Genomic DNA, 22,677 nt, shown 5'->3' on the forward strand with positions numbered 1-22,677 from the left:
GCTCACATGTATGGCAAACATTGTACCTTTATTGTCAAGGTACAGATTTATTTCCGTCTTTAGTGAACGTGAGGGCGCTGTTCAAGCCAAGGACGGTCTCTAGTTCAGGTGTGTCAAACGTGAGACATAGACCTTCCCATTGCAGTAACAGATAAATAAACAAATGACAGAAAAAAAATCTTGTTTTTCTTTTTTTTTTATTCTCTGCTATAGAATTCAATTTTTACAACGGGTTCACAGTGAAAAGGCAAAAAAGTATAATTTTAGCCATTTAATTATTTGTGTTGACAGATTTCTTTCATCGGCTATAATGTATCATGTCGAAAAGCTGAGACATACTGTTGAAATTGCACTTCTCGGGGATTTTAAATGTGTAGTTAAACTTCTATAAAACGACCGAAAGGGGATTTTCACTGATCCAGCCCATTTAAGATCCAAGTGTGCTGCATGAGCCACAACATGAAATGAGTTTGACACTCCTGCTCTGGTCAAATCAGGGACTTTACACAGTCAAAGGTTCAAGATGTGTAAAATGGGTTCAAACTGCATTATTTGTAGTGAGAGAAAGATGCATGTTAAATAATAAGTCGAGTGAAATCAGCAGATTGCATAGTAAAGGAAACAAAACAAAATGCAAGATTTTATAATTTGAATGAAAATATTTACAATAGATTTTATAGGCTAGACAGTATTAACATAATGAATCTATCAGTCTTTTAATGAAAGAGCATGGTTGTCTTTGTCTGTGTGTATGTGTTAAAGTTAGTTTGTTGTTTTACAGCATGTTCACAGCAGTGTGCAGAAAGGAAGTTTGTACACATCGATAACCTTTCCATAATCAGGATTTTCAGCAAACAGTAGTTTATCATGCACCCGTTGTTCCTCAAAGACAATAATCTGAAAGAGAGCAGAAAAATAAACATAAATTAACTAAGGTTCTTTAGTTACAAGTTACACTTATAATTCATGTTCCATCTTTTGATATTACACAGGTACCTCATTCTCTCCACTTCTAAGCCAAGGTGCTGGGAGATAAAGGAAATGCTGGGGGCCAATAAACCAATAACGCCCAAGGTTCTGCCCATTGACAAATATAATGCCTTTACCCCAACTCTGTGGATAAATACACTATCAACAAACAGAAACTAGCCAGCCAGCCAATACAGCATGTATTGGGTTTTTTTAAAGAAAAAACCCTCTAGCTTACTTGCTGGTTAGTTAATGTTTTCCACACAAACTGTTATACTCACACGAAGGCTGACAAAGGTGTCTTTGGGAGGGCCATCGACACAGAGCCTGGCCTGGAAAAACCCAGGGATACAATGTGACTTGAAGTCAGTTTTCCATTGGCCTGAATTTGTTAATCTAAAACAAGAGCCACAAAACACATACTGTTATCAAAGTGCACATTGAATCTATACAAGGAGACTCGAGCAATTTTTGATTGAATCTTCCCTTTAACATAGACAATGAAAAGGTACACTTAGAAACCTGCCATTCTAAACACTGTACGATTTTGGCAAGAAAGACGTTTTAATCCAGATAACAGACCTTTTTATAAAGCTGGGCTTCATATCAAAGCAGGAGATGGAAAATCCTCTCAGTGGAGTGTTGTTCAACACAATGTCTCCCACAATACCTGTAATTTGAATTATAAACTGAATATTCCTTACAGTTATGTCGTTTATACGTTACTTTAAATGACTTATATATATATATATATATATATATATATATATATATATATATATATATATATATATATATACACACATGTAAAAAATAACTAGTCTTGATTGCAACTGATAGGTTTAATAGTGCATGCAGGAAAAAAAACGTGTGTCCTTCCAACCTCATTAGGAAATGAATACTTTTATTTTACTAGCACTGTCCACAAATGTGGATGTCTAACCAGATACTTACTCTGGATTTTATTTACTTTTTCTTCATACAAAACAAAGGCAAAAAAAATAAATAAAAATAAAGCAGTAAGCATAGAACATCTTTTAGGACTTAAGCTTAAAAAATATGTGCCCTGGCCTGAAAGTCCATGCAGCTATGCAATCTGACAGCAGAAGTATTATTATCAGTATGAAAATTTGCTGAATTTAAATTGTAAAACTTTCTGAATGACATTTTGTCAAAAGACTGAAGCAGTCACTTTGATATAGCTATGTAAAAAACACACAGCAACATGTGGAATACCTTTGCGCTGTTCATCCAGAGCTTTCCCATAATTCACTCTTCCACAGTTCTCCACAAGGAAGCTTAATGTCCTCTCCCCCTTTGATATACAAAAAATTAGTGCTTTAAATGTTGAGTATAAATAAAAGATGACTATGTACAATTTTCTTTGAGTCTATGAATATTCCAAGTCCTAACACACACGTCTATGGACTGTGGGAGTAAATCATAGTGTGCAAAGAGTGCAATTAACTAATGGCACTATTGTGTTTTGTAACTTCACTCCAAAGACAAATTTGGGGGTAAAATGGGATGATTAAGCATATTAACCCTAATCCTTAATTTAAGTATCACTTTGTAAATTTCAGAGTAGATACAGAAAAAATGATCAGCACCTTTCCATCAGGGAGTGCAACCTCATGAGTCTTATAGTCCAAACAACCAACACACTCCCTGTTCACAAAAACCTGGAAAAGATTGAAAAGTCACACAGGCAGTGTATAATTATGCTGTATTTTGGATCTGTGGTTACTTTATCACTGGTATGCTCTTACCACTGCTCTGTCTCTAATGTTGTTCCTGGAGTTTAGGGCGCCTCCACCAGTGATAGTGGTTTCATACAGTGTATAACCATATGACTGACCATTGTTATTGTTCACAGGGAGATTCTCCATGTTCACTGGCTTGTCTGACTTGTGCGGCTGGAGAAATGGGAGGTAAAATCAAGTAAATGGTAAAACATTAAGAAAAATTTAAGAATTTGAAACATAATGCAATTTGATCAGATCTCTTGCTGCATCACAACACATGGGGAAAAAACAGGAGTAGTGTTGTGGCTTGAAAATTACAGTTTCTTAATGTAAGCTTTCACAAGTGCTCATGAAAGACTACCTGAATCACATTCAGAAAGGGGAAGAAACATAGCTAAAGGAGAAGTAAGGTCAAACCTAACTGCAAGTTGTGAGACATCTGTCTTAAGCATATAAGCAGCAAGTTGCCAGATTGCTGCACAAAGACACACATGCTGATAACAGCAGCGTCATGTCTGTTTGATACTCATTGTACCATGTTTGCTCTCCTTCCACCAGGGACCCCATATTTATCTGCTCTGATCTAGTTTTGTCAGTTATACTATCAACTCTACCAGATGGGCGCTTGCCATCTGCAGCTCACCTTGTCGCTGAATTGCAAGATGTCCCACAGTGACAGGTGTTGCTGGATAAAAGCAGGGCTGTAAGCTTTCCTTTCCGGAGAAGAGGGCACTCCAGGAAGAGGCTCAGCTGTGAGTTCGCAAAAACATTCAGTCATGCCTGAGTTAGACATTTTAGTAGATTTACATTGTTTTTCATAAATTAAAATAAATATGGATCCTTAAGAAGAACTTACAGTGGTACTGGCTGAATAAATTCCTCAGGTGGTGATATTTTGGAGTGCAGTCCCCAGCTTCAGATAGGGGAGCATCATAATCTGCCAAGAAACCATTGAGACCGCTGACTTTTTAAAATGAAAAGATATTAAACATTTAAACGAGCAAAATTTTGGTTTTATTTTTGGAGAGCCGTTATGTTGTCTGTGTTTTCTGCATTGATTTAAACCACAGCTAACAAGCTGTATTATAGTACATAAACCATGCCCCTTCCACGTTAACAGATTTAACAGGGGTCAAATTAAAACAAAAAAGTCCACTTCAGATAAATTTCTCCCAAAGTTATTTTGCTCTGTTTGAAGTAGTTCTTATTTACAATCAAGAAGTAAAAGTTTTCTTGTAAGAGTGCTTGCATTTATGCAGCACTTTTCAAAACAAAGCGAGAATAATATGCAGTAATATTAAAGAATACCAGGGGCAAAAAATAGGAAAAGTGAAAAGTGAAAAATAAATACAATATAAATGAAGGGACCAGGTCATGTAGGGCTTTAAAAATCAGCAATAAAAATCTTAAACTCAATTCTAAAACTAACAGGTAGCCAGTGAATGGCTGCAAGGACTGTTGTAATGTGTCACTGCTGGAAAAGATATCCCTCAAACATGTAAAACACTTCTTTGTGCTTTGATCTCTGGGCTCTGGGGTCTAAGGTTAATCCCACCCTACCGTAACTGGTGACCTGAGATTTGTAGGCGCCAAAGTCCATTGCGCCGTTCATGAAGCCAAAGCTGGTTCCGCCATGAAACATGTACAGATTAATGGAAACGCCTCGATCCAAGATCTCGGACACCACAGCCAGCATGTCTGTCATAAAGGGCAGCACAGATTTTCCACTGTAGCAGTGTGTGACGACATAACACACAAAGACCAACAAGCAGCAATATATGGAGTTTTAAAGTGCATATTTACAATCTGCCTAAACATTTCAAATAAATAAACACTTGTCACTTTGAATCTTGTCATAAAATGAACATATGCTTGGAAAAATTGTGTGACTTAAAAAAAACATTTGCAAACCCTCGGCGTGGAACACGTGATGATGTTCTCCCCAGACATCAAACCATCCAGACCAGTACTCCATTACCATTAGAGGTTTCTGGGGCTACACAACAGAACACGTGTATTAAGTAGGCTCTATCTTGCTCCTCACTGTCACAGGCTGAATAAAACATTACCATCAATTCATAATAAAAATCCCCAAAGTATTTCTCAGTTGACTTAAATGTCTTTCAGATTGAAATGTCAACCTGTCATGACAATCGCAGATCATCGTTGACCATCACTTACCTGTATGTCAGCCAAATGTTGGATGGCTCCAAATGAGAGTCTCTGAAGGTTTATTGTTTTTAGAGCTGAAATAAGCAAGATGTCACATTCTCAAACACGATCCAATAACAAGGACAAAACCATAAAGTAAAAAGCGAACAAAGGACACAGACAACGATTGTTTGTATCTTTCTTTAGCTCAAGGTTTATCAGTGTTATTACCTCCTTCCACCCCTCCACATCTTAAGCCTTCCCAGTTGTCTGAAGTCATCAGAAGCTCTTTGATCCCTCTGGACTGGAGACACTACAGCAAAAAAGACAACGAAGGGTGCAGGAATCCATCATGCTGCAATGTCACAAACCATTTTAATGATTAAAATTGGCAATAATACACACATTCTTTATAAATGGCATATATTTGTCATCTTTTGCAAATGAGCCGTATTCATTCTCAACCTGGACTGCAATGATCGGGCCGCCTCCTTCAAACTAAAAAACAAAACCAAACAGAGAAAACTCTAGTTATTCTTTTGGCTTAAAATGTAGTGAGAAAACAGCCACCTGGACTTACCATCAGAGGCTTGATAACTGAGATGAGCTTGTCAAAGTACAAGTTGACAGCATTTACGAATCCAGGATAAGTTGTCCTCAACTGCATCTCTTCATCTTGTAGCAACCAGCTAGAGAAAAAAAAGAGGAACAAGAGAGAAGACACGGTGTGGTATACTGCGTATTTATGGAACAGCTTCAAATTGATGGGAAGATGATACTACCTAGGCAACCCGCCCAAGTCCCATTCAGCGCAGATGTAAGGTCCAGGACGCAGTATAACCCAGAGACCCAGCTGTGCTGCCAAACTGACATAGGCCCTGAGACAGGCACAGATGCTTCATGCTCTTTTCAGAAATAAATACTTTGTATGTCTTAAAAAAAAAAAAAAAGTAGTCCTACAAACGTAACACATTTAGGTGGGAAACTTACTTAAGGTCCAGCTGATCCTGAAAATTAAATGTTCCCCTCTCAGGCTCATGGAGGTTCCATGGCACATATCTGAAAAATAAAGCAGCAAAGAATATATTCTTTGTATCATCAGCAATAGTACAGTGTATAAGGAGGAGAAATGTTCAACAGGCCTTCCACATAGACCCTAAACTGGTTTCTATTTGGCTTACTTCACCAAAAGAACAGATACTTGTGATTTAAGGCGTACAGAATGTGCACTGGGAACGTACGTTGTGAGTGTATTGAGACCACAGGCCTTCATCTTCAGCAGCCTGTCCTCCCAGTAGGCTCTGGGGACACGGAAGTAATGGACAGAGCCTCCCAGGATGCGGAAAGGCTCTCCTTCTAGAGTAAACTGAGACGAGTTGGCCTTCAGTCCCTCTAAACGACTCATTCTTCTCACATCAAGGTGATGTCTGAGGGGGAAAAAAATCACTAACATATCTAACAGAAAAAAGTTCATTTTTTTAAAGCAGGTATTGCATGCTGGATTATGGTGTTTTTAAGCTGTGTCAAAGCATTTGAAACATTTTAGCATGACATTACAGTAACAAATGATGCATTTAAAACATTGTAGTACCTGCAGACTGCACAAATAACGCATACATTTTAGGTAGAGTAAATGGAAAACCTTACCAAGACTTAACATGAAAGTTGAAACTGCCAGCTACATCAAAAACACTGTCAGTGCTGTGGCTTGAAGCTGAGCTTACCAGAGCGCATTCGTGGAAGGGGTGGATGGTGCTGGGAGGCCTCAAACACTGTGGATAAGGGAAACTATTGTTGTTTTAGAACAAAAATATAATAGTTCTCTCTCTCTCACTCTCTCTCTACCCCTTAGTCTTTGTCAGTGAAGCACTGCCTTACAGAAAACAGAAATCACACTGTACACAGTAATGTTGGTCTCTTCATATTTCTTTGCTCAGTTTTTACATGTTTTGTTTTTCTCGGTTTAGAGGGCAAACGGAACAACGTCACATTAACAAAGTGTACTTGGTAGGAAATGCTAAAGGTTCAACTTTATTGAACAACTAATTGTTCAATCAGTTCAACTGTTCAGTGTAATTGCGGTTACAAACATAACTTAAAGTATGACCAGCGAAGGCAGGTGGAGTACCTTTGTTGAGACTTCTGGTTCATCCACGGTGCTTGTAACAAGAAAAGAACAAGAAGCTCCCTGTGAATGAAAATTTGCATTATGAGGTTAGGGGCTGTTCACAATTATTTACCTTTTTATAAGCGCACAAACAGGAACATAGGAGTAGGAGTTTAATGGCTGATTGACATATTCTGAAGTATTTTCTAGGCATTTGATTACACCCGCCAGCACCATCACACATTCTTAAAGAGTGGAAGTACCTCTCTAACCATATGGACAGGAGAAGTGGTTTTGTGTGCTTCTGCAAGGGCAGCTATGGCGAGGCCACATCCCAGTGCACACAAGGTGGAATCAGGCCATTCAAACTGTGAAAGAGACCAAAGGGTGACAGGTGGCTGTTCCCTCAACCCTGAGCACACAGGCCATTGCAAGACACCAGCTAGAAAGACTCTTGGATCTTTAGCAGCCCTGAAAGTGGCACCTGAAAAACTGTAACGCTAACAGCTGGGCTTACTGCTGGTGTGTATATCCTAAAAAGCAAAATTATGTTTTGTTTTGTTATTCTAATGTAAAGTAATTTTATAGCATTGTGTCAATCAATAAAGTTAGCTGCTGTTGTAATTTCTATAGCTTCAAATGTATCTTCACCAAACAAAGCAATAATGAAAAAAATGTAAAAATTCGGGAACATTCCCTTTCCCCCTTATTTGCCTGTTTTATCAGGTTTACACATATTTATTACACCTCATTAAATAGCATTCTGGATTGATTGCTTTCCTGCCAATAACATGGATTTTTATTTATTTATTCATTAAAATAACACACAAGACAAAGTCAGCCACTAAAAAGACAAGGGTCTGTCTGTAGATCCCATTTTAAAAAAATCTGTCATTCAATAAATTATTTACAAGAATTTAGAGTGCTCTCCGTTTTCAATGAGCAGGTGAACTTTTTGGTGGTCCCTAAGTATCTACCGTAGTTGTCGCGTTTCATTGTAGTGATGGGATTTCCGGATCTTTTTAGAGAACCGGCTCCTTCGGCTCACTAAAAAGAGTCGGTTCTTTTGGCTCCCAACTGGATCTTCAGGTTGTTTTGTTGCTTTAATTAACTAATTATGGACAACAATATAAAATTATGCACAAAAGGAATTAGTAATGTAAAAAAACGTGGTTTTCTTTATATATATGTTTATATATAAATTAGAGATGGACCGATCCGATATTACGTATCGGTATCGGTCCGATACTGACCTAAATTACTGGATCGGATATCGGAGAAAAATAAAAAATGTAATCCGATCCATTAAATATCACGAAAGCACCTCACAAAACTTGCAACACGCCGTAACTCACCTCAGAACGTTAGCACGTCGGAGCAGTATGCATCACGTGATAGAGCGGCTGTGGCATGTGGGACCTGTCGGTGGTCTGGATAGCATTTGGAGCTTCGCTAGCAACCTGGCATTTCATCTCCGACAAAGTTATCCCCGAGAGAAGTAAAGCAAGTGTGTAAGTCCATCTCTGAATGTTTGTAAAGCATTCCCACGTTAAGCTTAACGAGCAACTGCCTCTCGCTCTCCGGCTGCTACTTCAATCGTGAAACTGCTTAAATGATCAGCTGATCGGCTTTTCTGTAGCGAGTCCGTCTTTCTTGTTTGTTTTTGGCCCACTTTGCACCAGAAAGAGGAAACCAGCGGCTGAACAACAGCAGCACGTTTAAGCTTGATAAGCTGTTGTTAGAATTTATTTAATATTACTTTCTACACCAGGATCTTTTTCTACGTAGCTGACGCTGGTAACTGTGCAGGGGCGGATCTAGCAAAGTTTAGCCAGGGGGGCCGATAGGGCATTAACTGGGAAAAGGGGGCACAAAGACATACTTTTCTTTCTTATTCTCATTTAAAATGTCTAGCTTTTAATAAATAATTATCTGACACCCAAAGTTTTAATTTGATGTAAAACGAATAGAAGTCAATTACTGTATATAGTGACTATTAAGTCTAATATATATACCCTAGTAAGCTATAGTACTTTTTCCTTTGGGAAGGTACCATCTGTGCAGTCTGCAATTTTGTTGAAGAAAGATGTTGAATCTATTTAATATTTCTGTGCATTTTTTTTCACACTGCATCAAATTAAGGTTGATTACGTCGATTAAGCATCATGAGGTGGAGCGTGAGGGGTGGTTCCCTATTTTTTATTTATTTATTTTTGTTGTTGCTGGGAGTTGGAACCCTATTAGTTAGGTTGCTTAATATTTACGCTAAGTACTCTTTAAAATACCAGAATAGGGAGAATGGTGTAGGTCTAAGTTTATTAGATTGATCAGTATTGCTGAACTATGAAATATTTTTTTTGTATACAGGTATAACAGAATATCTTTAGTGTAGTTGTTGTTTTAAACTTGAGTATGAACTTGCAGACTTGCAAAATGCAGCAAGATATTTTAAAAAACAGTTTTGTTGATTAAAAAACACTATATCGGATTCATATCGGTATCGGCAGATATCCAAATTTATGATATCGGTATCGGTATCGGACATAAAAAAGTGGTATCGTGCCATCTCTAATATAAATATTTATGAGGGCCCCTAGAGACAAAACTCGTACAAACTCCAAAACACATTTCTAGCGTTAACTGAACTTCCAAAACAGAGCTACCTAGATCACTTAAATTACACAATCGAATGCATATGTCTATTGTTTTTGTATTATCACACAAACAATTATATATATATATATATATATATATATATATATATATATATATATATATATAAAAACACCCAGCACGCCCCTGCGGGCGGTTTAACCTTCAAGCTCGGGTCCTCTACCAGAGGCCTGGGGGCTTGAGGGTCCTGTGCAGTATCTTAGCTGTTCCCAGGACTGCGCTCTTCTGGACAGAGATCTCTGATGTTATTCCCTCCGATGTTATATATATATGTATATATATATGTATGTATGTATGTATGTATGTATATATATATATATATATATATATATATATATATATATATATATACACACACACACACACACACACACACACACACACACATATATATATATATATATATATATATATATATATATATATATATATATATATATATATATATATATATATGTATACATAGTGGTGGTCAGAGGTGTGGACTCGAGTCACATGACTTGGACTCGAGTCAGACTCGAGTCATTAATTTTATGACTTTAGACTTGACTTGAAAAAATGTTCTAAGACTTGTGACTTGACTTGGACTTTTACACCAATGACCTGGGACTTGAATTGGACTTGAACCGGTTTACTTGAAAAGACTTGATATTTTACCCCAAATATAAAATTTAACATGCATATTATATAGAGATTGAAAATGTGACGTCATTCACGGATAGAACCGCAAAGGATTCTGGGAACTCGTGGCAAGCGGTACTAGCGCACGCAGGCTTTCAATTAAAATCACTTATACAGCGATAAAAAGAAACACAAAAATGTCAAGAAGCTGTTGTATTATTAACTGCAATAGCCGGTCGCATGACAGCCACGGGAAGCCGACGAGTAAAGAGATCGGTTGTTATCGGATTACGTCGTTGAAGAGAAATTGTTCAAGCCATGTTTCCGAAGTAACAAAGACGCGACGGATGGCCTGGATTTCAGCCATTCAAAGATCAAATATAACGTCCCAGAACACTCCAGCTCACAGGTTAGTCTGCTCCAAGCATTTACACGAAGGTCAGTGTTTTTTAGTAGTTAATACGTCATTTTCACAACATAATTAGTGATATAGGTTACAAGCAAGTCTGGCGCTGAACAGAAATTGTCGCGCTATGCTTCTTTATTTATTGTGCATAAATAGTGAATTGTCCTGACACAATATTGCGTTTCGCTTCTGTTATTATGGTACATTGACAAAAACATATACTTTTCTTCAAAGGATAAAACAGGTTTTTTGTATCACTAATTGCCCAGTACGATTACAGCATACAGTATTATTGTCACTGCTACATTTCTGTGATGCTACCAGAAATTATTTCCACTACTAATTAATTACCGTTGAGCTCAAAGGTCCTATTAATAAACGGTTAAGGAATGTGTATTTATGATGACAATTTGTGAGACTGGTAAACTTATGATACGTACGATGGTCTTTCATTCTACACGGTGCATTTCAAGGTCCTGTACCCATCCGTCGGTAAACTGTACCTGGGCTTGTTGCAGTGACCTGAAGTTACTAAACTTCATGAGTGTATGCGCTCACTCCAAGAAGCGTATGATTATAAATATGCATATAAATATTAGGAGTGCAACGATATTCGTATCGATATTGAACCGTTCGATACAGTGCTTTCGGTTCGGTACGCATATGTATCGAACAATACAACATTTGTAATTTATTTTATCAACTTTCCTTCCGATGATGCTGTCTGTGTTGAGCGCTCAGTGAATCTGCGTTCGACTACTCCGCCTAGGCTGCACTGTCGAGCGCAGATCCACTGAGCGCTCAACACAGACAGCATAGTCAGAAGGAAGAGTGCAGGGCAAGCTAGCAAGACACATGGACCTCCCCCACCCTCATTCAGATCTGGCGTTTGGAATTATTTTGGTTTTCATGTGACGTATGACCCTGAAGGTAAGCGAGTCATGGACTAAAGTAAAACAGTATGTTGGATGTGCCATGCAATGCTCAATTACATGGGTGGGAACTAGTGTGTTAGCGCAGTTAGCTCGTTAACGTGTTGGCCGTCTAGCCCCACACACGGGGCGATCGGCGGTAGCTCGTTAACGGAGATTTGCAGTGTTGTGGCGTTAAGGTCATTTCAACGAGATTAACCTGAAAGCACTAGTGGGAACACAACGAATATGACTGCACATTTACTCCGACATCATCCTAGTGCAAAGACCAAAACAACAAGCATGCTACTAACTTTAGCCGAGTCATTTAGACAACTGTTAGCACATGATTCTCCTTATGCTGCTGAGAATATAGCCCAGAAGAAGCGGATAGTATAGCCTTTATTTTGGAAAGAGCCATTTCTCTGTAATAAACTCTCTTTTCCAAAGATGAGTGATTCCTCAATCAGATACAGGGCTCGCAATATCGCTAGCCCGACGTCCCGGAGCTAGCGATTTTTTTCAGTCGGGCTACCAAAATCTATCTCTTCCCTGCCCGTCGGGCTATTGTAGGAAGGAAAAATATATGTCAATGCTTTTGCATTCTTTCAGAAATGTAGCTGGGTAATTATGTCATTGGCATCGGTGAGCCACTGTCAATATGTGACATATTGAAATCGCGTTTGAATTTGCGCTTGTTTTTTTGCTTTCACTTTGCAATCGTGCGAACTGTGTATAGAGAGCGACAGCACTGATCTGTGAGTGATGATAATTTGTGCACCAATTCCTCTGACATCGTCTTATTAATCGTTAGCTTACTATGCAAACATGACAAGTGAAATCTCCCGCAGCAAGCTTAAACATGTGAGAGGTTGATCGCGCAGAGAATCGCTGACCGTCATGTGAGTGTGTGTGTAAAAGCAGCAGTATATATATTTTAGTTCTGCTGAGCCAAATAAGACAGGTCAGGGTGAAGAAGTGACAGCCAAAGAAAAGCTTACCACAAAACGGAGAAGTTATGACAAATCAGACTATAAGGCAAAAAGAAAGTGCAGCTTTATGGTTTCATGGACAAAAGAATTTCTGTGGCTGCGATATGATGAGCTAAATAACCAGGGCTGCACATAAGTGGTCCGCAGGTGCGCATTCGCTGTCAAAATAAAAAACACGCACAAGGGTTAGGGTTAAATTTAAAAACTGTACTTTTGAGTTAAAATATATATTTATAATTTTAATAAATGACAAATTAAAAAGGCATGAACATTTTTTTTGTATCGAAAAAATATCGAACCGTGACACCAAAGTATCGAACCGAACCGAACCGTGAATTTTGTGTATCGTTGCACCCCTAATAAATATGCTACGATGAGATAGCTGACTTCATCTAACTAGCAAATGTTGTCCAGGCTACGTTGGTGATGCAGTTTTTTTTAATGTGTATGATATTTTTGTCATGCGATTTTAAAGCTGGTCCTACAACCGCATCCAAGAATAACATGCAGCTTATCTCAGAACTGTCGGTGAAAATTATTCTTGGAGCTAGGTTTAATTGAGCTGCATTTTAAAGAGGTGCAATTTCACAATTTGTGTATATTTTCTAAGTTCACTATTTTGTCATGTGTTGAGAAAAACACAGATTTTAAAATTACATGGTCTAATATTTACATTTAGCATATAACTGCAACATTATTTTTTCGTGTTTTTTTTTTTTTAAAGACTCGAAAGGACTTGAAATTCAAAATTTCAGACTTGTGACTTGACTCGGACTTTTACACCAGTGACTTGAGACTCGACTCTGACTTGCCTGACATTACTTGAGACTTGACTTGAGACTTGAGGATAAAGACTTGAGACTTACTTGAGACTTGCAAAACAATGACTTGGTCCCACCTCTGGTGGTGGTAGACAAACAGAAGAAGACGGGCGTAGTGATCGATGTAGCGGTTCCGAATGACAGCAATATCAGGAAGAAGGAACACGAGAAGCTGGAGAAATACCAAGGGCTCAGAGAAGAGCTCGAGAGGATGTGGAGGGTGAAGGTAATGGTGGTCCCCGTGGTAATCGGAGCACTAGGTGCGGTGACTCCCAAGCTAGGCAAGTGGCTCCAGCAGATCCCGGGAATAACATCGGAGATCTCTGTCCAGAAGAGCGCAGTCCTGGGAACAGCTAAGATACTGTGCAGGACCCTCAAGCTCCCAGGCCTCTGGTAGAGGACCCGAGCTTGAAGGATAAACCGCCCGCAGGGGCATGCTGGGTGTTTTTTTTATATATATATATTCAAATAATTAAAGAAAAATTAATTTACCTGTTGCTACCACACACCCAATCCGATTGTTAGTACTTGCTGGCTTGTGTAGCCACTAGGTAACAAAAGCTCAACACGGCCCCTAGCATCCTGGAGCACTTGTGTTGTGTTTTGGAGTTTTGTATGTGCTTTGTCTCTAGTGGCCACTTTAGACATACTTTTATTTATTCACTCCACATAAACTGTAATAAATAAATTATAAAATACAAAAAACAACTATTTACATTTCATACATTTAAACTTTTAAGTAGTTAAATTTTCAGCTTTTTCCTTTTAAACAAATTTAAAGTGAAACAACACAAAACACTGCAAACCACAACACAATAGAATATGGGGGGGGGGGAGAACGCCCAGACCTTTAATTAAGGGAAAGGTTGTCACTGAGAAATATTAATGTCACACTCAACTGACTGCGTTTTATCTTCCCATTGCACTGATGGGTGGACATTTCTTAGGTGCCTGTGCATGTTGTTTTTGGAGCCGGCTCTATATTATATCCTTTTCTTGCAGACTCTACACTCTGCCTTTGTGTTGTCAATAAGACTGAAATGGTTCCAGACTTTGCTTCTTTTCTTGGTGTTACTCATTTTCTTTACTGTACCTTTCCAGTGTGACGGTGTTGTCTCTTGTTGTTGCTCCCGCTGCCTCCCTCCTGCTCTTGTTGTGTGCTACTGCAGTTGCAAGTGTAACTACCACCCGCCCCCTCAGCTCAGGGGGGAGGGACGCAAACGCAAGGCTCTGTTTGCCGTCTCTGCTCAGTGCAAACACAAGGGTGACTTGCAGCGTGAAGCAAAAAAAGTGAAAGAGAGGGCAGGAGAAAGAAAAATAAAACCCCACGGCTCGCAACGTTCACTTCAAAGAACCGGCTCTAAGAGCCATTTCGTTCGCGACCGACCCATCACTATTTCATTGGACTTTTCGGACTCGGACGCTCGCTTCTCATGGGAATAAGAAGCTTTATTTTGTAGCGCGATCAGAAAAAATACTTGAATTACCCATAGCGAATTCATTAGTTTTTAATAATTAATTCCGGAAGTACGAATGCTGGCGGTATCATTCAATTCTTCACAGGTTTCACGAAACTACGTTAAGCTAGCAATATCCTTAGTTGAGAAGACTCGTCTGTCAGGCTCCATGCTGGAAGGAGACTCGGAAGACTAAATTGTGGAAATATGGCTTTTAATAGGCGTTAACACAATAAGGTTCAGCGTGCTGTCATTAATGTATTGTTGATACCAATGGAAAGCTCAGTGATTGGTCTTCGTCTATCCTTGAAGCAACGATATTTTCTTCTACTTTGCGTCGCTGCCGCGGGAATAATTATGTATCGCTTTACAAGGTAAGGCAAACACTGATACAGCGCTGTTTTTACCGGTCACTAACTTTTACTAAGAGTTATGTGCGTGAAGACATCTCGCACACTGATACGTGAAATGTTTACAGTTTGTGATTGTTAAGCTCGACGAAGCTTGGAGCTACTGGTCCGTATTCAACTCAGCTACACAGCGACTGACCAGGGCACCTGTGAACGCGTATCTGGCTCACCTGTTAGAGTCTACGTGTCTACGTAACAGCTACTTGTCTTTCACTGGCCCACTTTTCCCACACACATTTTATACTCAAGCCTAGTCCTGGAGAATTAAAAAAACAAAACAAAACGCTGGAGATTTACATTAAAATTATTATTCTTAGACTGTAGTATGTGAAAAAAAAACGGATAAGGTAAAACTTGTGTGATGTTATTCAGCTGAAATATATTCAGCTTTTTTCAGTAAGGTTGGGATGCTATGTAAAATGTAAATTAGGCATGTAACTGCTGCTTAGATAACCCTGCAACAGGCCAGTAGAAATAGTAGGTATGAAAAGTGACGATAAGAACATCACAGAGAGGCTAAGTTCACCACTCTCTGAAAGGTTATGAGAGAAAATAGTTTAATAGCTGAAGAATAGCATTTGTCCGTCTAGATTTCCAATACGAGCATGCGGGGATTTCATCATCTGAGCATCACTAAAAGATTAAACACAATAAGGAGAAATAGCTACATGTAAGAGGAAATGCAGATAACCAGTGCTGAATGGACGTGATCTCTGGGCATTCAGGCAACACTGCATAAAAAACTTAACTCAGAAACAGAGAAACACTGTTTATCATTGCATGTGCAAATGGAAGATAAACATGAACAAAAACACCTCCAGAAACCTTAAGATGTCCTCTGGGCCAGAGCTCAATTCAGATGGACTGAGGTGAAAACATGTGCTGACTGTTTAAATTCTTTTTAGATAACATAGACACTTTCCTCTGCAATAAAAAAGAAGAGGTACTGTCCAACTTGTTTGAAACCAGTTTAAAAACAAGCTTTCACAATCTTACACAAACCATAGGTAACCTGCACACTTGCAAAGGCACCGGTAACCAAGTGATAATCTGCCATTCAAATCAACATATTCGTTTGGGAAAGCCTCCACGAGGACAATGCCACATTTTGTCAAGTCAAGTCAAAGTTTATTTATGTAGCCTCTGCTTTTAAGCCTGGATCTAGAAATGTCCTAGAGCAGATGGTTCTAGACCTCAGTGCTCTGTTAGGGTTTTAAAAGTTATGTTAAGTAAAGGCATCAAACCACTGAGACGCTTAAAAACAAGTATAAAATTTTAAACTGGATCCTGAAAGGGACTGCACGCCTGTGTAAAGGACACCAGTACAGGTGTAATGTCATCACATTACATTTTGAACGACTTGAAGATGACGAAATAAGATTAGAGCCAACATATAAAGAGTTACAATAATCGAGACAAGAGGTAATAAACTGGTAAATTACACAATCAAAGTCAGGTGGCGCGAGGTAGGCCTTCACCTGATTGAACGAAGCATGTCTTAACAAAACAGCTAATTAGTTTATCAAATGTTAATGCACAGTCAAGAATCACACCAAGGTTCTTCCAGATGACAGGAAGAGGCTAAGAGTCCAGTGGTGCTGTCTTACCCGTCTAATGCGTTTGGGTTGCCCAAGTAGAATCATTTCTGTTTTGCTTTTGTTCAAATGGAGGAATTTTGTATAATTTTGTATTTGACATTTTGGCCGTATTACAGCAGCATGATTCTGCGGGGAAATATCCACTAAACACATTAAAAATATAACGAATTTAAAAGTATAACAAATTAGCTCTGAAGCAGCTGAAGTTATATAGTAACCAAGACCTTCAAGACCTGCAAAAACTAAATGTTTGCAGACATTTACTAAATTACTAAAAGAAATTATGATGATGTAACACTGATGCAACCCTCCCCTCCTCCCACCCAAACATAGTACAATGTTGCCGTTGTACTATTTTTTAAATTAATATAGGTTTTAAATAGTGTAAAAACAAGGGTGACGCAGTAAAACATGAGAGAACTGGTTCGTGAATCTAGTAGTGATCAGAACTCAAAATCAAACTCAAGATAATCAGCCATAAGCATTTTATTGCAAGCTGACAAAAGACAATCTCAGTATTTCAATATAGTGCTTACACTAACCATTGACCCCTAAAGGTGTGGCTTTCCTTTTATGCTCACCACGATAAGATATACAAGCTACCTATTACCTCTGCGCTTCAGTAAGGGAGATTTCCGCGAACTTGCAACAGATTTTAAATATTAGCAGTTTTCCTTTTCTTGTTCAGCGAGTTCTTTCACAGTCTCAAAGTTTTGCCTCTTAGGAACCACCCTGAAACAAGAAGAATGAACCGTGTGGAGGGCCTGAGAGCCAACTCTTCTCAGTTCACTCTGGAGAGAAAACCTTTCCTCATCTTGGGAGGCTCCATTCATTACTTCCGTGTCCCAAGAGCTTACTGGGAGGACCGGCTGCTGAAGATGAAGGCCTGTGGCCTTAATACTCTGACTACGTAAGCTACTACAACTCAAGACTGTCTGAACACATAGGGGAAAATTCATTGCCCATACTTCTGTAAGGAGTTTGCGGCTGAAATAATGCACATAATAATGCACACGTATGCATTTAAAAAAGTTTAATTTCTTTTTTCAGATATGTTCCTTGGAACCTGCACGAGCCAGAGCGGGGGGTCTTCAAGTTTGAGGATCAGCTAGATTTAGAGTAAGGACTGAAGGCAGGGGAAGGCTTTCAGGGAATTCAGAAGATCGCCTGCAGATGGCACTGTTATATTGCTAAAGACTTGAGTTTGCCAGCCTTGAGTGATTTGAGGTTATAAGAAATGTTTTAAATCAATTAGTGAACTTTGTCTGTCAGTGATTGAGTTATTAATTATAATGTCATTGACCTGTTAAATCTGTTTTTTGTTTTCAAAGTACACGATGAAGGTTAAGAAAAATATTTTACAGTGAGAAAATATATTATTCATTTAAATACTTTATTGACTTTTATTCATAATAAATGGCCCCCACTGACAGCTCATTTTACATCCGTTCCTTAGAGCCTACCTACGTCTTGCAGCCAGCTTGGGCCTCTGGGTGATTCTGCGACCAGGGCCTTACATCTGTGCTGAGTGGGACTTAGGGGGACTACCCAGGTAAAGATTTTAGATATGCAATCAAGTGTTACTGTATATTTATACATAATTTGTAAGTGCCTTAAAGCATTAGTTACTCTGGAATCTGATGCGTAAAACAGCTAGTAGATTGCTAAGCAGTTTAACTTGATTACAGTGCTGTGCAAAATCATTTCTTTATATTTTGCCTCCAAGGAAGCAGACTTCCTCGTAATATTTAAAATGATCTTAAACAATAGTTCTCCAGACTTTTAGAAGAGCGTTGAGAATTGTTTTAGATTGACATTCACTAATTTTCACTGCAGTTCTTGTACCTGACCATTTTCAGAGGAATGTTTTTTGTTTAGTTTTTCTGCTTGTTTAAATGATTCAGTTCAATGATTCAAGCGTAAAAATGCCCATAGCTCAACTGATGGACTAGTGTTGTGTTTACTCATAACAAAGAATTTACCAAAGAACCAATTTTAAATTGTATTTTTAGGCACTTTCACAGGCATGGAATAGTATTTCATTGTGAGTTGTTTTACAGGTGATTTCAAAGAACTATTAGCCTCATTAGAAATGGTCTCAGTGGAACAGATGCTGACAGGAAGCCATTCGTTAGGAAGGGAAATGTAGAGAAAAAACCGAGGCTAGCCAAATTGCTCAAGAACTGGACTGAAAATCAGTCGGCAAACAGGTCTGATGGATTGATGAATGCAAGTATGACATTTTTGGTTAAAATGTTATCAATATGTATGAAGGAGGTTGGGAGAAAGGTGCAACAGTGAGTGTCAGCAGTCATCTGCAAAACACAGTGGAGGCTCTGTCATGGTGTAAAGCTGCATTCTTCCAGTAGTAGTGTTGGAGATCTTGACACAAATGAATGAAATTATGCACGGAGAAAAGTACTGTCAGATTTTCATCCACTGTGTAACACCATCTGGACAGTATCTGGTTGCCTGCAGCTTCATTTGTTAGCATGAAAATGATCTCAAACACACTGTTGATCCAGTAAAAGCATAACTTGATGAACAAACACATAGTCGCTGTCAGTCATGGATTGGCCTTCCCTTTAGCCCAGACCTCAATATCTTAACAGAGAACAGAACAACATCTAGAACATCTAAATAAGTGTTTTGGATGTCCTTCAAGAAGCATGAAGAACTACTCCTGAAGACTTTCCTTTTATGTTTGTAGATGTTTAAATTAAATGCTGCAGCCATTTTTCATTTTCCCAACAAAACAAACTCTTGCACAGTACTTTATAACTTCTATTATCAAGTGGTTCCTTTGCAGAGGGCAAAATTTGTTTAGTAAATATAAGAACTGCCTCATTATTAAGTCATCTGAGTTTTTTTTAAGTGTGCAAGGACAAAAATTGCTTGATTTCTTCTGGAAATATTTTTTTTTGTTTATTTTGTTTTGTTTTGTTTGTTTGTAAGACCCACCTTACAGGTTTGCACCTGCAATACAACAGGGCCTCACATAGGCTTATTAAGAATAAACAGCAATATGCAGTACGCCATGTAAGTTTGCCACTGCTGTTACTCGAATGAAAGTCACTGAGGACTACCAGCAGACTTTTAGAGATATATTGGCGACAGCCATAATTAAATCTGACAGGCACATCTCCCTGAAAGATGAATTGATTTACTTCTGTAATCACGATAGATTCAGACAGATAATCAGATAATTGCTGGCAGGAATAAGGTAGTATTTTTAGAGCAGTATTTTCCTTTTGGGAATGTGAGGTTGAGGTAATTATTTGATAATTGTCAAATCTGAGCGAGAGGGACAGAAAAATGCACTAAAGCATGACTTCCTCTGCTTGACGGTAGCCATTCTTAGGTCAGCTTGGTGCAGCTGTCTTTAAAATCGTAAAGTGAAATCGCATCACAACACTTTGCGCTGTGATTTCTTTTCAGCTGGCTGCTAAGGGATCCCCAGATGAAACTGAGAACAACCTACTCTGGATTCACCGATGCAGCCAACTCCTTTTTTGATGAGGTCATAAAGAAAGTCGTCCCACATCAGGTAGTTTTCTATGAGTTTACTGAAAATGTAGAGGTCCTGACCTTTATAAGTGAAACATGCTTATTAATGTTCCAGTTGCGAGGGGGGCTGAGAAAAATGACTTACACCAAAGTACTATGGTGTAAGAGAAATAACAAACAGATGTCACATACAAATTTAATAGATTTTCTTTTAAATTCAGTAAGCACACAGTTTAAAAAGCAATCATGACTCCAATGTGATACAGCAATTGTAAGATGATGACACTTTTATAACCTCAATCGCTACATCAATATTTTCATTACAACGTCCTGAAATGCTGTGCAGGGCCCGGCTGCCATTAAGAACGTGGTAAACAGTTTTAGCAAGGCTTACAGTGGTTACCAGACACTCTTGAGTTGCTTATCTTGTGTTCACAGCCTTATTTTTTTTATCAGCTCCGTGCATCACTGAACACTAAAGCTTTCATATCTCAATTTTTTTTTTCCATTTTAACTATGCTGAGGATAGGAACGAGAAAGAACTTGTGTCAAGTCATACTGTATGTCCTAATATATGGCTAATTGCTGCACAGTACTCCAAGGGTGGCCCGATTATAGCAGTTCAAGTGGAGAATGAATATGGCTCCTATGCTACAGATGAAAATTACATGCCCTTCATCAAGGAGGTAAGGAGGTAGTTAATAAAGAACTATCAATAAATAGGTTTGCACTTATTTACTATATATATATATATATATATATATATATATATACATATATATATATATTAGGGGTGCAACGATATTCGTATCGATATTGAACCGTTCGATACAGTGCTTTCGGTTCGGTACGCATATGTATCGAACAATACAACATTTGTAATTTATTTTATCAATTTTCCTTCTGACGATGCTGTCTGTGTTGAGCGCTCAGTGAATCTGTGTTCGACTACTCCGCCTAGGCTGCACTGTCGAGCGCAGATCCACTGAGCGCTCAACACAGACAGCATAGTCAGAAGGAAGAGCCCAGGGCAAGCTAGCGAGACAGAAGTTAAGCTCTCCTTGCAACAGGCAAATTGACCCTCATTCAGATCTGGCGTTTGGAATTATTTTGGTTTTCATGTGACGTATGACCCTGAAGGTAAGCGAGTCATGGACTAAAGTAAAACAGTATGTTGGATGTGCCATGCAATGCTCAATTACATTGGTGTGAACTAGTGTGTTAGCGCAGTTAGCTCGTTAACGTGTTGGCCGTCTAGCCCCATGCACGGAGCGATCGGCGGTAGCTCGTTAATGGAGATTTGCCATGTTGTGGCGTTAAGGTCATTTCAACGAGATTAACCTGAAAGCACTAGTGGGAACACAACGAATATGACTGCACATTTACGCCGACATCATCCTAGTGCAAAGACAAGTGGAAGCAGACAAAAAAAAGCAAGCATGCTACTAACTTTAGCCGAGTCATTTAGACAGCTGTTAGCACATGATTCTCCTTATGCTGCTGAGAATATAGCCCAGAAGAAGCGGATAGTATAGCTTTTATTTTGGAAAGAGCCATTTCTCTGTAATAAACTCTCTTTTCCAAAGATGAGTGATTCCTCAATCAGATACAGGGCTTGCAATATCGCTAGCCCGACGTCCTGGAGCTAGCGATTTTTTTCAGTCGGGCTACCAAAATCTTTCTCTTCCCTGCCCGTCGGGCTATTGTAGGAAAAATATATGTCAATGCTTTTGCATTCTTTCAGAAATGTAGCTGGGTAATTATGTCATTGGCATCGGTGAGCCACTGTCAATATGTGACATATTGAAGTCGCGTTTGAATTTGCGCTTGTTTTTTTGCTTTCACTTTGCAATCGTGCGAACTGTGTATAGAGAGCGACAGCACTGATCTGTGAGTGATGATAATTTGTGCACCAATTCCTCTGACATCGTCTTATTAATCGTTAGCTTACTATGCAAACATGACAAGTGAAATCTCCCGCAGCTTAAACATGTGAGAGGTTGATCGCGCAGAGAATCGCTGAGCTTATGTGAGTGCGTGTGTAAAAGCATTTCAGTTCTGCTGAGCCAAATAAGACAGGTCAGGGTGAAGAAGTGACAGCCAAAGAAAAGCTTACCACAAAACGGAGAAGTTATGACAAATCAGACTATAAGGCAAAAAGAAAGTGCAGCTTTATGGTTTCATGGACAAAAGAATTTCTGTGGCTGCAATATGATGAGCTAAATAACCAGGGCTGCACATAAGTGGTCTGCAGGTGCGCATTCGCTGTCAAAATAAAAAACACGCACAAGGGTTAGGGTTAAATTTAA

General features: G+C 38.8%; 2 protein-coding genes across 7 annotated transcripts in view; one reads left to right on the forward strand and one right to left on the reverse strand.

Annotated features, from left to right (window-relative positions):
• Window positions 1-180: 180 nt before the first annotated feature.
• Window positions 181-14,556, reverse strand: glb1l2 (galactosidase beta 1 like 2). 4 transcript variants are annotated; one of them, XM_076892361.1, is made up of 22 exons: window positions 14,490-14,556; window positions 7,236-7,340; window positions 6,994-7,053; window positions 6,590-6,637; window positions 6,107-6,292; window positions 5,856-5,924; window positions 5,648-5,743; window positions 5,446-5,554; window positions 5,271-5,363; window positions 5,097-5,178; window positions 4,896-4,960; window positions 4,626-4,710; window positions 4,275-4,412; window positions 3,571-3,651; window positions 3,358-3,464; window positions 2,739-2,885; window positions 2,580-2,651; window positions 2,206-2,284; window positions 1,552-1,639; window positions 1,251-1,365; window positions 997-1,113; window positions 181-897 (listed from the first exon to the last, which is right to left on the reverse strand). In XM_076892361.1, the coding sequence occupies exons 5-22, from the start codon at window positions 6,268-6,270 to the stop codon at window positions 787-789; spliced, it is 1,818 nt and encodes a 605-aa protein (XP_076748476.1). In that variant the 5' UTR covers window positions 6,271-6,292; window positions 6,590-6,637; window positions 6,994-7,053; window positions 7,236-7,340; window positions 14,490-14,556; the 3' UTR covers window positions 181-786. The 4 variants fall into 4 exon arrangements, with proteins under 4 accessions (XP_076748476.1, XP_076748475.1, XP_076748477.1 ...); XM_076892360.1 differs by lacking the exons at window positions 6,994-7,053; window positions 7,236-7,340; window positions 14,490-14,556 and having other exon boundaries at window positions 6,513-6,597; XM_076892362.1 differs by lacking the exons at window positions 5,648-5,743; window positions 6,994-7,053; window positions 7,236-7,340; window positions 14,490-14,556 and having other exon boundaries at window positions 6,513-6,597.
• The window catches only part of LOC101487802 (beta-galactosidase-1-like protein 2), a 29,897-nt gene continuing 15,585 nt past the window's right edge, over window positions 8,366-22,677 (forward strand). Inside the window, exons 1-6 of one of the 3 annotated variants that reach the window (XM_076892358.1) lie at window positions 8,366-8,483; window positions 17,586-17,771; window positions 17,912-17,980; window positions 18,318-18,413; window positions 20,300-20,408; window positions 20,962-21,054. In XM_076892358.1, coding sequence (XP_076748473.1) covers window positions 8,383-8,483; window positions 17,586-17,771; window positions 17,912-17,980; window positions 18,318-18,413; window positions 20,300-20,408; window positions 20,962-21,054 — 654 coding nt within the window. In that variant the 5' untranslated portion in view covers window positions 8,366-8,382. Of the gene's footprint in view, window positions 8,484-11,433; window positions 11,603-14,639; window positions 15,228-17,585; window positions 17,772-17,911; window positions 17,981-18,317; window positions 18,414-20,299; window positions 20,409-20,961; window positions 21,055-22,677 lie in introns of those variants that run through there. The other 2 variants (XM_076892359.1, XM_004543928.6) reach the window with 2 other exon arrangements.

The sequence above is a fragment of the Maylandia zebra genome, linkage group LG14, assembly GCF_041146795.1.
Source record: "Maylandia zebra isolate NMK-2024a linkage group LG14, Mzebra_GT3a, whole genome shotgun sequence".
In the NCBI taxonomy this organism is placed as follows: domain Eukaryota; kingdom Metazoa; phylum Chordata; class Actinopteri; order Cichliformes; family Cichlidae; genus Maylandia; species Maylandia zebra.

Coding starts and splice junctions, on each gene's coding strand:
- glb1l2 (XM_076892361.1), bottom strand. CDS start 6,270: ATGAGTCGTTTAGAGGGACTGAAGGCCAACTCGTCTCAGTTTACTCTA. Junction 1,366..1,551: donor AAGCCCAGCTTTATAAAAAG/GTCTGTTATCTG, acceptor CTCTTGTTTTAG/ATTAACAAATTCAGGCCAAT. Junction 898..996: donor TTAGAAGTGGAGAGAATGAG/GTACCTGTGTAA, acceptor GCTCTCTTTCAG/ATTATTGTCTTTGAGGAACA.